The sequence below is a fragment of the Aythya marila genome (genome assembly GCF_965140915.1).
Source record: "Aythya marila genome assembly, chromosome: 10".
Lineage (NCBI taxonomy): Eukaryota > Metazoa > Chordata > Aves > Anseriformes > Anatidae > Aythya > Aythya marila.
Genome location: NC_139051.1, coordinates 10382222 through 10395157, shown reverse-complemented (window position 1 = coordinate 10395157; position 12936 = coordinate 10382222). Strand labels below are relative to the sequence as shown.

General features: G+C 44.3%; 1 protein-coding gene across 1 annotated transcript; it reads right to left on the bottom strand.

Annotated features, from left to right (window-relative positions):
- Nucleotides 1-596: 596 nt before the first annotated feature.
- On the bottom strand, nt 597-11578 carry ZXDC (ZXD family zinc finger C). Its single transcript, XM_082768612.1, has 10 exons — nt 10408-11578; nt 9783-9935; nt 8624-8702; nt 8376-8506; nt 7270-7440; nt 6207-6892; nt 5348-5432; nt 4215-4387; nt 3239-3340; nt 597-2195 (listed from the first exon to the last, which is right to left on the bottom strand). Exons 1-10 carry the CDS (start codon nt 11570-11572, stop codon nt 2109-2111), a joined length of 2832 nt encoding a protein of 943 aa, XP_082624738.1. The 5' UTR covers nt 11573-11578; the 3' UTR covers nt 597-2108.
- Between the last annotated feature and the right edge of the window lie 1358 nt (nt 11579-12936).

The following is a 12936-nucleotide window of genomic DNA, read 5'->3' as shown; positions in this document are numbered from 1 at the left end:
CCATTGCCAGCAATGGACTTCAAGCCAAGTGATCCAATTTTCGGCCCCCAGAGGTTAGCGCTTTACATTCATTTACAAAGCTGAATGAGGTACATTTTCAGAAGTATAAAGATTCAGTTGCAAGTCCCATAAAAAGATGGTGTGTTCCTTGGCCATTTTATTAGATTAAGAACTGGTATGGTCCTTGAAAACAGATTAACACAGGCAATGGGAGCTTGAGGAGTTTCAGCTTCCAGAGAGAGCACGGTGACCACTAGGAAAAACACCAGTAGTCCCTTCAGCATGATTCCTCCTCAACCCTTCTACCTCTCAGGAGTGGATTCTATGCTGTGGTCACAGCCATCAAGTATATCCCCTACCAATTAGCGTGGTTTCGAAACCCCACCTGAGAGGGTTATGATATTCCCTGGACATATGCTGTAAACTCAGGATGAGAGGAACAGAGAGACCTCAATGCTCAAGATAGTTAAGCAAAAGATAGAAAAAATAAAGACTGGTTAAACCAGAAGATAAAATACTGCCTACAGACCAGGACCTGAAGTTAAATGTAACCTGTAAACTCCCCCCCGCCCCCTCCCATCAACCAGAAAAAAAAAGTATTGTTCTGGACACATACATAGTTCAAAAGGCACAGGAAGTAAAAGCATTTCTGAATGACCTCGTGTGAATTCAACATCAGTAAAACTGTAAAATAAATAAATATGTGCAAGATTAGAAAGATCACAACGTTCTTCTGCATGACATATCTTATTTCATAAAAAATATACACATACGTGCATACACACACCTCATTGAGAATAAAAAACAGTACATACACCCTTTTATCAAATTCCTATACATAATTTTATAGGCATTCAGTACATTACCATAAGAAACATTTAAATTGCCACCTTAAAATGTAACCAAATGGTGGTTTTCCCCCCTATACAACCCTAAACTTACTTAACTGTCTGCAATCCAATCCAGGGAAGTACAGTACATACAAACTCTTCCCCCCACCCCCCGGCAGAAACTGCAGCTTTTCAACGGGACAAGTCTAGTAACAATTCTTTTCCCCTCCCAACATATTCTAACAACTGCATATTCTGTAAACCAGACGGAAGCTCCACATGCATGTGATACTCTGTGATATCAATAACAAAAAAGTGTTAACAGTGTTCCATAAAAAAAAAAAAAAAAAAAGGGAAAAATTAAAAAAAAAAAAAAAAAAGGTAGTGGCCAGTTTACAGCTAACTTGGCAGCAGTTCATAGATGAGATATAATCAAGGTGCTTAAAATTTATGTGACGGTCAACATCTCTCCCAAAAAAAGGGAACACAAAGATAAAACTAACCTCTCTCAGACACTGTTGGAGTTTTAGCTAATCACTTACAGTGAGTACAGTTCTATTGCAGTTCTTTTTTCAAGTTTTGCTGGAAGAATTCAGCAGATAATTTGGGATGCAGGAGCAAGGAAAGGGAGAAACTCAACATGAGCTACAAACTGATTCACAGCTAAGTTAACATTTAGAATCTAGCTTGCTAAAACAAAGACTTTAGAGCTTTCATTTTCATGGTGTAGGACATTAACTTTGTTACATGTGACAATTTATTCCAGTTTTCTGCCAAAACACAAGGGCCAAAACAATCTGTGTGTGTGCACATGTGAAATACTTGCAAATTTTAGCTTTTAATTTCTCAATGCCACTGGTTTCAGCAGGAGACCAATGGAAGGGAAGCTTGAACTGTCATAGGCAGAGGTTTATAAATTTGTACTTGTTAGCTGTAGAATACTTGCTTTCCTGTGAAAACAGTAAATATTACCTCAGTTTGAAGTTTAATACAGTACTTCTCCCTGAAACAACACTGTACAGCAGCCTGCCTCGGTCTCTGTGACCATTAGGCAGACAGGTTATACTACACAGGCACATCAAGTAGGATTTACATTTTTTTTTTTTTTTTAAGAAAATCTTTCAGCTGTAACTGTCTTTAGCAAATTGTAAAGAGTGCAACCCATAGTCCAGTACTCCTAGTTTTCATATTTTCCTTGGAAAAAGACCCACACGGTTATCTCACTTTGTTGAGACATGATTGCCCAATTTGTTTTCAAGTAATAGTTCTTAATAACGGTCACTCCAGATCCTGTAAGTTTATTGTGCTTCCAGTGAACTGAGAGTTATCAGAACCTGCATCATCTTCAGTGGAATTGTGTGGCTCCTGTTAAAGCAAACAGATAGCATGAAGAGTTCAGTGGTGCTCAAGATGCTCTTAATGCTTCTCACTAAGACTACCTTGACATTTATCCAAGATCAGAGAAACGCTTTTAACTGTTTAGAGGAAACCCAAAGTTCTCCTACTTCAGGGACCCACTCAGAGAGTGCCACTCCATTTTTTCTTTGGAAAATTTCACACAAATATTACTAAGGGAGATAAAATTTAAAATCACTGACTATTTGCTTTCCCTCTGTTAACTCTCTACCACAGCCAATGATCCTAGTACTCCTGCACTTCTACATTTATCATAGTAAGGTGCTTCTCCCAAATACAAAAAATTATTTTCTATCCAAGACACACACACACTTGGTAAGAATACTGCATGGCAGAGTTTAACAAAACCATAGCTCCACATGGTCAAATAGAAAATCTGGTGTATGTATATCCATTAATCACTCATTGCTGCTTGGTTCTCAACTGCTCATATTCACTGACAAGCAGCTTACCAGAACAGCAGATAACAAAATATTCATGCTAGCAGCAAGACACTGAGCCATATGAAACTTTCTGCATTTGAACAACTGAATTTCCACTGACACTCAGTAGTTAACAAGCAGTGAAACCATGGATTGCAGAACTGAGCAGACTTTAACAGCCATTCTCATATAGACACCTCTTTAACGTCTAGGACCACGATTTTATTGCCCACTTCCCACCCTTCATGTAGCCTGTTACCGTTAAGAATATCAATTCTGATCCTCTTTCTTGACCTACTTAATATCTGTAGAATGGGATCAGGAAAACAAGAATAAGGCACTAATAAATTAGTAACGTTTAGTTATTCATTGCTCAGTAGCAGAGGAAGAAAAACAAGTGGCTATGATGCATCACAGGTTGGTAACATACACAAGATAAAACTCGCAGTGCAGTTCTGAACGCCTAATGGAAAACGAGGTATTTCCATTAGGCAGAACATCAGGGTTCACAGTAAGCTATATTCACTTTCAAGCAAGCCAATAAAACCCGGCAGCTTAGCCATGCTCTACCTGAAGTATGTGAACAGGTAAATCCACTGTAAGCTGAGAATGTGATGAGGAGGACTGAGAGCTCAGTTGAAAGGGTAAATCTCCCTCTCCTGAGGGATCATCCTGTGAAGGCAGAAACATGATGCAATTACAAGACTCTGAAGCATCTCAGCACAATACAGCAAATTTCAATCAACCTTAGAGTCTTAAAAGATCTGATAAAGCAACTACTCTGTACTAGTATAAAGCCTAGACCCACCAAGATATGAAGAAAGCTAACTACCACTTAAATCCAAACCTATAAAGACAGAGAGGAAGAACTCTGTCCATAACTTCCTCCATACCAAATCTTAAGTGGAACTTACCTTCCCTCTGGATAATACGCAGATATCCACCCATACCAAAAATGTACTGCCCAACACGCTCCACCAACCAGCCCACATGGATTATTAAGTATTTAAAAAAAAAAAAATAAATTCAAACCTTATTTCAGTAGTTTAGAGGAACGCTAGTTTAAGCTAAAACTTCATTTTGCAGAAAACTTTTCATGTCAGTTTTATTTACCTTGTATATGTGACAAATAGAGAGCAATGCAAGAATTTTGGTGGAAGGTAAGGACAGGAGTGGAGGTGGGTCGTCAAAGGGAAAGACTTTCCTTTTTCAAAGAGGAAAAAGTTCAGCTTAAGAAGTTGAATAGGATGCTCCCTACAGTTACAGTGCCTATATGGTCCAGACTGGACTGAATGTTAGCACTAAACCAAATAAATTATCTTATCCACTTGTGCAATGCATTGGGATTCTGGCCCCAGCTGTTGCATGACTGAACCAGCTGTTCTCAGGCACTTCTACACCTCCCTAAAGCCACATTTCATGTAAACTTCCAGGAGAGTATTTCTCTAGGGGCAGTCATACCTGAGTTCACAGTCAGTCAGATTTGCCTGTAAATGTGCTAGCTCAAGTAACAGAGACGAGCATGTTTGTCCTCCTCAGCTCTTACCTGTAGAAGCTGAATTTGCACATACTGTGCTCCAGTGGCAGGGTCCCTTATTGTCAGCCCCCCATTTGGCAGAACAATGTTGCCACCCAGTCGACTGCCAGTATTGGATGATGAAAAGTTTGTAGGGCTTACTTTACCACCCTTGCTTTTCCTCTGACCAGAGCCAGAAGCCCCTGAAAAAGACGGTTTAATATTTAGATAGCCAGAAGCAATTTGCCAAAGTTTCTTGCTAGCATTTTTCAATTTTATGCAGTTAATTTAAACTGCACCACTAATTAGCACTACACAGCAAATGCCTGGAACAGTGCAATATAATTAAGCACCATCTGATAGCTAAAAAGGCCAGACAGCAATCAGCTGATGAACTCCACCTGCTGACTGAGCAGTTATCTTTCTACATGAATGTCATTAAAACCACATCACAAATTGCTAAGCTTAGGGCTCTCCCCTCTGGTAGAACAGAAATACCAGCACATTTGTTATAGTGAGGAATTAGGAACTAGAACTTTGTTTTCTATTTTTAATTTTGCAACTCATTTCCTGAGAAGTCATGTACACAATTTTTCTAAACTGAAAAAAAAAAAAAAGCATAGTGAAGCAATGAAGTTTGCATACTTCCATGTCTGCATGACCTAAATTTCACCCTGCTCTTTACAAGACTAAAATCTAACAGAGATGTTTGAGTATTTCTGGGTAACTGAAAAAATAAGTTCCTTAACACTGCATAAACATTGTTACCAAGCGAAAAACAGAAGCAAGAGAAATCCAGCTGATCTTTTCATTGTCTGTACAGAATAAATGAAAACCCACAACGTAAGACCAAAAGCGACCTTAACTTTTTTATATTCGTTTTAATAAGAAAAAATAAAAAGCAAATGAAGAGACGGAAGGATCATCTTTTTAAACATCACAGAACATAGGGTGCAAAGTTCTTTGTAAACTTACTGTGAATTTGATATTCCACAGAACGTCATTTTCTTACTAACAGATGGTAAACCACAGGCATAATTATTTTAACTACCAATAAATGGATGGGTTATTTAAGAATGTACTCTGATATCTGCTCCCATTTCACTGCCAAAACCCCTAAATACTTGTGTTTAACAAATTTAACAAAATGAGCATCTTCTCACCTGTGCTGCTCCCATTCCCTTTCTGTTTTCTTTTCTTGGCTAGCTGAATGGCTCTGTAGTCTGTTCTTGCAGACCCACTGCTCTCCTGAGGGGATAAAAAAAAAAAAAGGGGGGGGGGGAGGAGGGGGCAAAGGGTGCAAAGTGTTTTGAATGCAAGAACTAACCAAGACAATGAGAACAGACTAATGAATTCCCAGTCATGGTTATCTTTTATATTGCAAACACTGAATTCCAGTTTCCCATGCTGTTCACATTAGGGTTTCAGTAACTTACCTGCATGTAGTTAATATCTGGAGTTCAACACAAAAGGAAGTTAGCTCCATATTTATAAGCTTTCAGATTTTAATATGGTAAACATCACAATAGAAAGAATACCTCATGCTGTAAATAAACAGGCTTCCAATAACATAAGAAAGCAGAAGGGAATGACTATTTGAAACAGCTATGGGAATGAGGACTGAGATTAAAATGTTTCAGTTACTCTCCTAACTTAAATCTTACCCTGCAACTAATGTACATGTAATGTACATGAGATCATCTTGTTCTTGGGTTTTCTTGTACATCCCATTTCATCCTCAGATTGATGGTTATTTTTTAAATCCCTTATTTTGAAAGGTTTTCCCTCCACTCTCACCACCAGAATTCCAATTGTTCTTAACAGAACTTATCACCATGTTGAATGTACTTCTGACAACACACAATTCAACATAACATCTTACATTCTTCATCCAAAATAAAAAGTCGAAACACATCACCTGCAAACTCCAAGAAAAGAGTCTGCCTATAAGGTGTAAGTAGCAATGGATAAATTCAGGGTGTCTCACTCATCTAAAGGCAAACAAGTATAGCTACTGCATACCAAAAACGAGCTGCCAGTGACCGCGCTAAGATCCATTTCTTTCTGAGCACTGTAGCTTCCTGGAGGGTTGGAGAAAACAAACTGAGTCACTACTTTGCTGCCCTCTTGCTGACCAACAACGTCCGAGCTGGGAAGCAAATTCCGTTCAATTTTAGTTGGCGTTAGTAACTCAGGCACGTTGGTACCACCAAGGCTACTAGAAGGAGTCAAAGTGGCTGTGTCAATTGTTAAATTATTGCTGGATGTCAAACTGTGCACATCTTGACTGGAATTCCTCACTGACAGAGACGCTAGCGAACCCAAGGCTTCTGCATTGACAGTCTGTACATCATCCAAATTTAAAGTGCTTTGCTGTAGAACTGTTGTGCTGGTTCCCAGCAAGAGAGAACTGTCCAGGCTCTGCGGCATGTCACTGCTGGCCACCAGTATCAAGGGATCAACCGCTTGACTTAAAGAACTGTTACTGACAGGCAGGTTTCCTCCGAGAGTTGAGCCCACCGAAGCAACATCTATCGTGACTATTCCAGAGTTCACTAACGCCATATCTGTTGCAATTCCAGAATTGTTACTTGACACGTTGGAGAACAGGGACACCAGGTCTATGTTGCTGAGATCACTTTGTCCCGGACTAGTAAGTTCGCTGCTGGGTGTGAGGGAGCTGGTTGCTTCAAGCTGAGTTAGGAGATCTGCAGCAGAATACAGTTTAAACATCTTTAATTGCTAGGACAAACAAAGAAGATAATGCTATGACTTACCAGGAGAACGAGCTATTAGGATACAAGAACATGGATAACAAAGTGCACAAACAGACAATACTGTCATCTGCTCTTAAACATGGATAAGAAAGTGCACAAACAGACAATACCGTCATCTGCTCTAGGGGAACACAGTGAAGATAAAACAGCAACAGTACAGTAAAGGCAACTCATCTTTCCGGGCAGGGTTTGGGCCCCTTTTCATCAGACAACGGGGATGAAAGAATATTAAAGATCAAAGGAGGAAGCTTTTAGAAACTTTTAGGTGTTCGACTGCACCTTGCCACAGTTTCAAAAAAATTCATTACCTGGACTGAAGTTGTGCTGTTTGACCATGTGTGTCTTCATACTGTGTTTGGAAGTGAACAATTTATTACAGCTTGATACAGGGCAACGCGTCTTTAATGAGTCCACATCCTGAAGATGTTTTTTGGAGTGAATATACAGACTACTGCGTGCTGAGAATTTTGCGCAACAGCCTGCAAAAAGATACAGAAAGCTTTACAGATTCATCTAGCTTCAATTTGATGTTTCTTTTTACTGTCTTAACAAATCAAAATGGCTCTGCAGAACTCTATTTGTTGCTTTGCAGTGTCTGGACATATGTTCAGAGGAATCAGAAGACAGCCAAACATACATTTTATTGTTTTACACTGAGGATATCTCAGTGGGTAGAATAGTTCAGCAATCTCATTTCCGACAAGAAATGCTAAATCATTCAGTGTAAAGTACATCCCTTCCTTACTGCATCATCTTAAGTGAAAACTCTTCATGCTGGCTGCTGGGAAAAAAACATTAAAAGGAGAAACAATCACCAAGGGGAGCTGTTTTACTTTATGAGGAAGAATATTCAAGATCAGACACAAAACATTCACATTCCTGGAATCTTACTGAAGCAATGGATGTAGTGCTAAGAAACTCAGAGAGTCAGTTAGGTTCCCATGTGACCACAAACCACAACAGAAAACACTCACACTGCCTTTCCAGCAGCAGAGCCTATCACAGAGCAACCACTGAACACCCAAGATCACATCACAGCAGCCAAATGGAGCCTTGGAAGCGCTGGATGGTACTTTTCACTGCTTTTGATGAACCAAGCTTCTGACGAACCAATCTGAGCTGCAGAAACTGAGCATCAGAAGTAAGATTTTCCAGAGTAAAGCAGTTTTTTTTAGCATAAAAGGAAAAAAAAATTAACCTAGAGCAAGCCCTGTTTTCTTGGCAATCCATACATTTGAAAATGATCACTCAGTTAAATTAAGTTACTTGTCTTCTGTTTTACCTCTTCAAACTGTGTTAGAAGACTCACTCTGAATTTCTCTGATCCTGTACCTAGCTTGTGTCTGGGGAAAAGCACACAACCTTTAGGCTATATGTACACCAATTATCAGTTAATGCAAAAGTTGAACTATACCTTCTACTGGACACTCAAATGGTTTTGTACCAAGGTGGGTTATGCTGTGGCCTTTCAAGTGTTCTGCTCTTGTGAAAGACTTCCCACAGCCTTCTACTGGACACGTAAATCTCCTGTCATCTTCATGTTTCCTACAAAGGAAGGAAACCACCAAAGGCAAGATTAAACCCGCTGCTTAACTTCTGCAATAATAATGAAAAAATAATAAACAGCAAGTGACTGAGAAGAGCATAATCGGAAAAGGCTACCTTTTATGTCTCAGCAGCTTGGACATACTGGTGAAAGACCAGCCACAGCCTTCAAAGTCGCAAATAAAAGGTCTTTCACCTTAAGCAAAGAAAGGTTACATTAATAATATAATACCAAATTACACACTGCTATCAAGAAATCTCAAAAGCTACTTAAATTCAATCAGATTAAGACAAGAAGACTTGACCACCCCCTCAGGCAAATGATTTCTGAGTAGCGATGCCACCTTCCCTCTCCTAAAGTCTGAACGTTGTTTAACACAAGGACTTTGCCTTTTCTCACGTGTACATGGGAGCAAGGATTGTTATCAATCCATCTTGTGCTTGTCAAAACACATGGTCTTTCCTGGTTTTGTGCTCTTTTTTCGTTCAGCAATCACGGTCCATCCTGCCTTGTTTGTTTTCCAAGACCAGACCTTCCCCAGTGTTCTCCTAATTTTCTCCCAAATACTCTTTCCAAATAACCCACAGCTATCTTGAAGTTGCTTCAATAAACAGTGATGACATCGTTCAAAACAGAAACATGACTGAGGATTTTTTCCTGTTTCCATGACCTGTGAATACATGTTGATTACAGTATAATGAAGTACTTCTATTTTCCACCACTTCTATTAACCTTCACTTAACAAAGGGACACTTCTTGAAACATACTGTAAAGCCATGAAACCAGGAAAACAGAGGACAGTAGCAAGTACACAAAATTGTCTTAAAAACACTAAAATGTTGGATTTCAGCCTAGCAGTTGTTCTTCCAAGTCAGGAGTGCTTGCTTGTGTTGAAATATATCTTTGTGCTGTTCCAAGTCTTAGTACAGATGTTTTACATGTTCTGAGTATCATTTTTAGCATCTTATTTTGAACAAGATTAGAATTTACACAGTGATCTGAATGTCTATGAACTTGGGAATAGAGCTATGATAATTTTTATGAACAAGCTCACATGCCAAAAGCTGTATCTCTTGCATGTCAATTGTTATCTCAGATTTGGGCAGTATGTCCCGTGGACTCCTAGAATCCCAAGAATCAAGCATTTTCACTGCCTTTAAGTAACTCATATCTTTCTTCCTCTTCTCAAGACTGTCAGTCTTTCCAGCAAACTGAAATTCACTGTTGACGCTTTCTCTTCTACTTCCCCAAGGCGCAAGTTGCCCCTATGAATACCTGTGTGACTCCTCATGTGGATCTTCAGTCGGCAGGCCTTGTCATACTGCTTGTTACAGCCAGGGAAGGAACAGGAAAACTGTTCTTGCTCTCTAAAGTGGGCTCGGTTGTGGGAGAATAACGCGCTCACTGTGATGAAGGTCCTCTCACAGCCTGAGGAAAGAAGGGAGACAGCGAATCAGCTTGATACAGGAGTAGTTCAGGAAAGGTGTGTTGCTTTGTTTTGTTTTAGTTAGTGACCTTCATTGTCTTCCTGGATAGTACATCCAGATACAAAGAAAAAAAAACATGATTGTGCTGTTTTTTTATGTTATTTGCATTAATTATAGCTACTTAGACAAGGTGAGTGATGAGAACATGTAGAGCCCGGCCTAGGGCACACAGCCACAGACCTGTGCTTCAATCTCAGGCTACCAAAGCCGTAAGGAAGATGCCAAGCTCCCAGATAACCGAGGCGGTGGGGGAACAGGAGCCTGCTGGAGACCCAGAGGGCGATCCCAAAACCGAGCGGGGGCTGCAGAACAACCGGCGGGCGGGGCCGGGAGCCCCCATCCCTATCGGGTGCCAACCCCAGCGGGTGAAGAAAGGCACGAAAAGCCGGGGGACGATCGCGGCGCTGCCTTACCGGGGAAATCGCAGCGGTAGGGCCGCTCGGGCTCCAGGTGGCTGCGGCGGCGGTGGGCGGCGAGGCGGGCGGCGCTGGGGAAGCGCTGCCCGCACGCCTCGCACTTGTGCGCCGCCTCCTGCTCGTGGGCGCGGCTGTGGGCCCGCAGGTTGTAGACGGTGGTGAAGCGCTTGGAGCAGCCGGGAGCGGAGCAGACGAAGGGCCGCAGCTTGTCGTGCGAGTGCAGGTGGCGCCGCAGCTTGTAGGCGGTGGCGAAGGACCAAGCGCAGCCCGGCACCTGGCAGCTGAAAGGCCGGGCAGCCGTCACCACCGCCGCCCCCCGGCCGTCCTCCTCCTCTCCTCCTCCTCCTCCTCCACCACCGTGAGCAGTCAGGCGGTGCAGCCGCAGCTGCTGCTTACGGGGAAAGGCTTGGCCGCAGCGGGGCTCCGGGCATGGGAAAGCCGGCGGGGAGCGCGGCCGGGGCCCGCCCGGGGGCTCGGAGGAGGAGGTTGAGGTTGAGGTTGACGAGGCGGCCGCAGGAGGTGGTGGAGGAGGAGGAGGAGGAGGCAGCGCGGAGCCCGCGGCCTGCTGCTCGGCGCCGGGCCCCAGCGTCAGGACGCCGTTCTCGATGCGCACCACCAGGCTCTGGTTGTTGATGGTGATGGTGCCCGAGAAGGAGCCTTCCTCCTCCTCATCATCATCCTCCTCCGTCACCTCACGGGCCGCCGGGGACGGAGGCTGCGGAGGAGGAGGAGGTGGTGGTGGTGGAGGAGGAGGAGGCGGCGAAGAAGAAGCGGGGGCCTCGCCCTCGTCCTCCTCCTGCTGCTGGTGCTCTCGCCCCGCTTCCCCACAGCCCGGGCCGGCCTCGGCGGCGCCGCGCACCACGTTGAAGACGAGCAGCAGCCCGTCGCTGTCGGGCGGCGGCGGCTGCGGCCCCGCCGGCGGCGCGCAGGGGCCGGGCAGCGGGCTGGAGCCAGGCTCCGGCTTCTCCTCCAGCAGCAGCACCGGGAAGCTGACGTAGAGGCCGGGCGAGGAGGAGGAGGAGGAGGAGGCTGAGGAGGAGGCGGCGGCGGGCGGCGGTTGCCAGGCGGGCGGCGGGGCGGCGGGCGGCGCGGCGGGGCCGCCATGTTGGGCGCCGGGCCGGGCCCGGGCCGCCTCCGCGGCGGGCAGCCCCTGCGTTTCCATCTTGGGGGTCCCTGTAGCAGCGGCTGAAACCGGAGCCGCGGGGCGGGGCCGGCGCGGCCCGCGGGGAAACGCGGAGCGCGGAGCCGCGCGGAGCGGAGCGGGAGGCGGGGAAAAGGCGGAGAGTGGAGTTACGGAGCGGGAGGTGTTGCAGGAGTGGGGTTGGGGCTGTGCTGCCCTACAAAGGCACCGCTGGAGTTGTTTTATTGTTATTATTATTAATGTTAATTCAGGGGAGAAGTTGTGGCAGTGCAGAGCGCTCCTAAACTTGCAGCCGGGGTGGGAGAGGTAGAATATGTGAATGGTGTAGCAAAATGTGAATGTTTTGGCAAAATAGCCCATGCACTGTTATTAGGATCATGAAAACAGCATTATGAACCAGCCCTGAGGGATGCAAGTTATTTCCCCCACGTTGAAGTCCTGGCTGTGCTGCTCCCTCACCCCAGCCCCTCAGAGAGGTAACCCAAGGGAGGGAGTCCAGCAAGAAATCCTACAATAATTACCTAGAATCATTAAGGCTGGAAAAGGCCTTCACGACCACCTGGCCCAACCCTCACCCTGCTGCCAGTGTCACCAACAGAGGGACAGGCAGAAGCGAGTGGCTGAAGGTGGTGGAAGTCCTAAAAAACAAAAAACCAACCCCGTCCTCCCACCCCCCCCAAAAAAAAAACAAAAACAAACAAACAAACAAACAAACAAAAAAAAAACAGTACAAAGGTAGTTAATGCATAAAGAGTGGTGTGCATTTTTTTTTCCCCCAGTTATTTGGGAGAGTTTCTCTCGCTCCAGTCTTGAGCAAAATGGAGAACTCTGTGGTAGAAATAACGAAAGTCCCAGCAGATGGTGCTGTGATTCTTCCACTGGGCAAATTTCTGCTTTCCTTGGAGCAATTTTGCATCGGATCTCCAACGGCAAGGATGGGGAACTGCTGTCCAGCCACACTTGGCTCTGGGGAAGTTGGTATTTGTTGCAATACCACTGTAGGTGCCTCCACTCTGCACCTCCACAGCTGTCTGTGCAGAGGCTGAAGGCTCTGGGTGCCTGAGCTCAGCCTCCCCAAAATCCCTGTTAGCCCCGTGCTGACTGGGTCAGGGTCACTCCTCCTGTTGGCTGCCCCTGGCCATCCTGATCTCACCTCTGAGCAGCTCTCCTTCACGTTCCTAGGAAAAGAAAAATGTGCCCAGGAACCTACTGCTCAAGCCATAGGTTCATCCCAAGTTGATGTCAAAGCTGAAGAATAAAACAAAAAAAAAGCCACAAATCTAATTTGCCATTGCCAGGAGAGACTTGACAAGATTATAACTAGTATCTTGCTCAGGAGAGCAAGCAACAGACATCAGAAACTTTATGCACTCAAAAGCCACTGT

Excerpts from the sequence above, each read along its gene's own strand:
- ZXDC (XM_082768612.1), bottom strand. The coding sequence starts at position 11,572 with ATGGAAACGCAGGGGCTGCCCGCCGCGGAGGCGGCCCGGGCCCGGCCC. Across the intron at positions 9,936-10,407 it reads CTACCGCTGCGATTTCCCCG|GCTGTGAGAGGACCTTCATC; the intron begins GTAAGGCAGCGC and ends TTCTTTCCTCAG. Across the intron at positions 4,388-5,347 it reads AGGGAATGGGAGCAGCACAG|GGGCTTCTGGCTCTGGTCAG; the intron begins GTGAGAAGATGC and ends CGTCTTTTTCAG.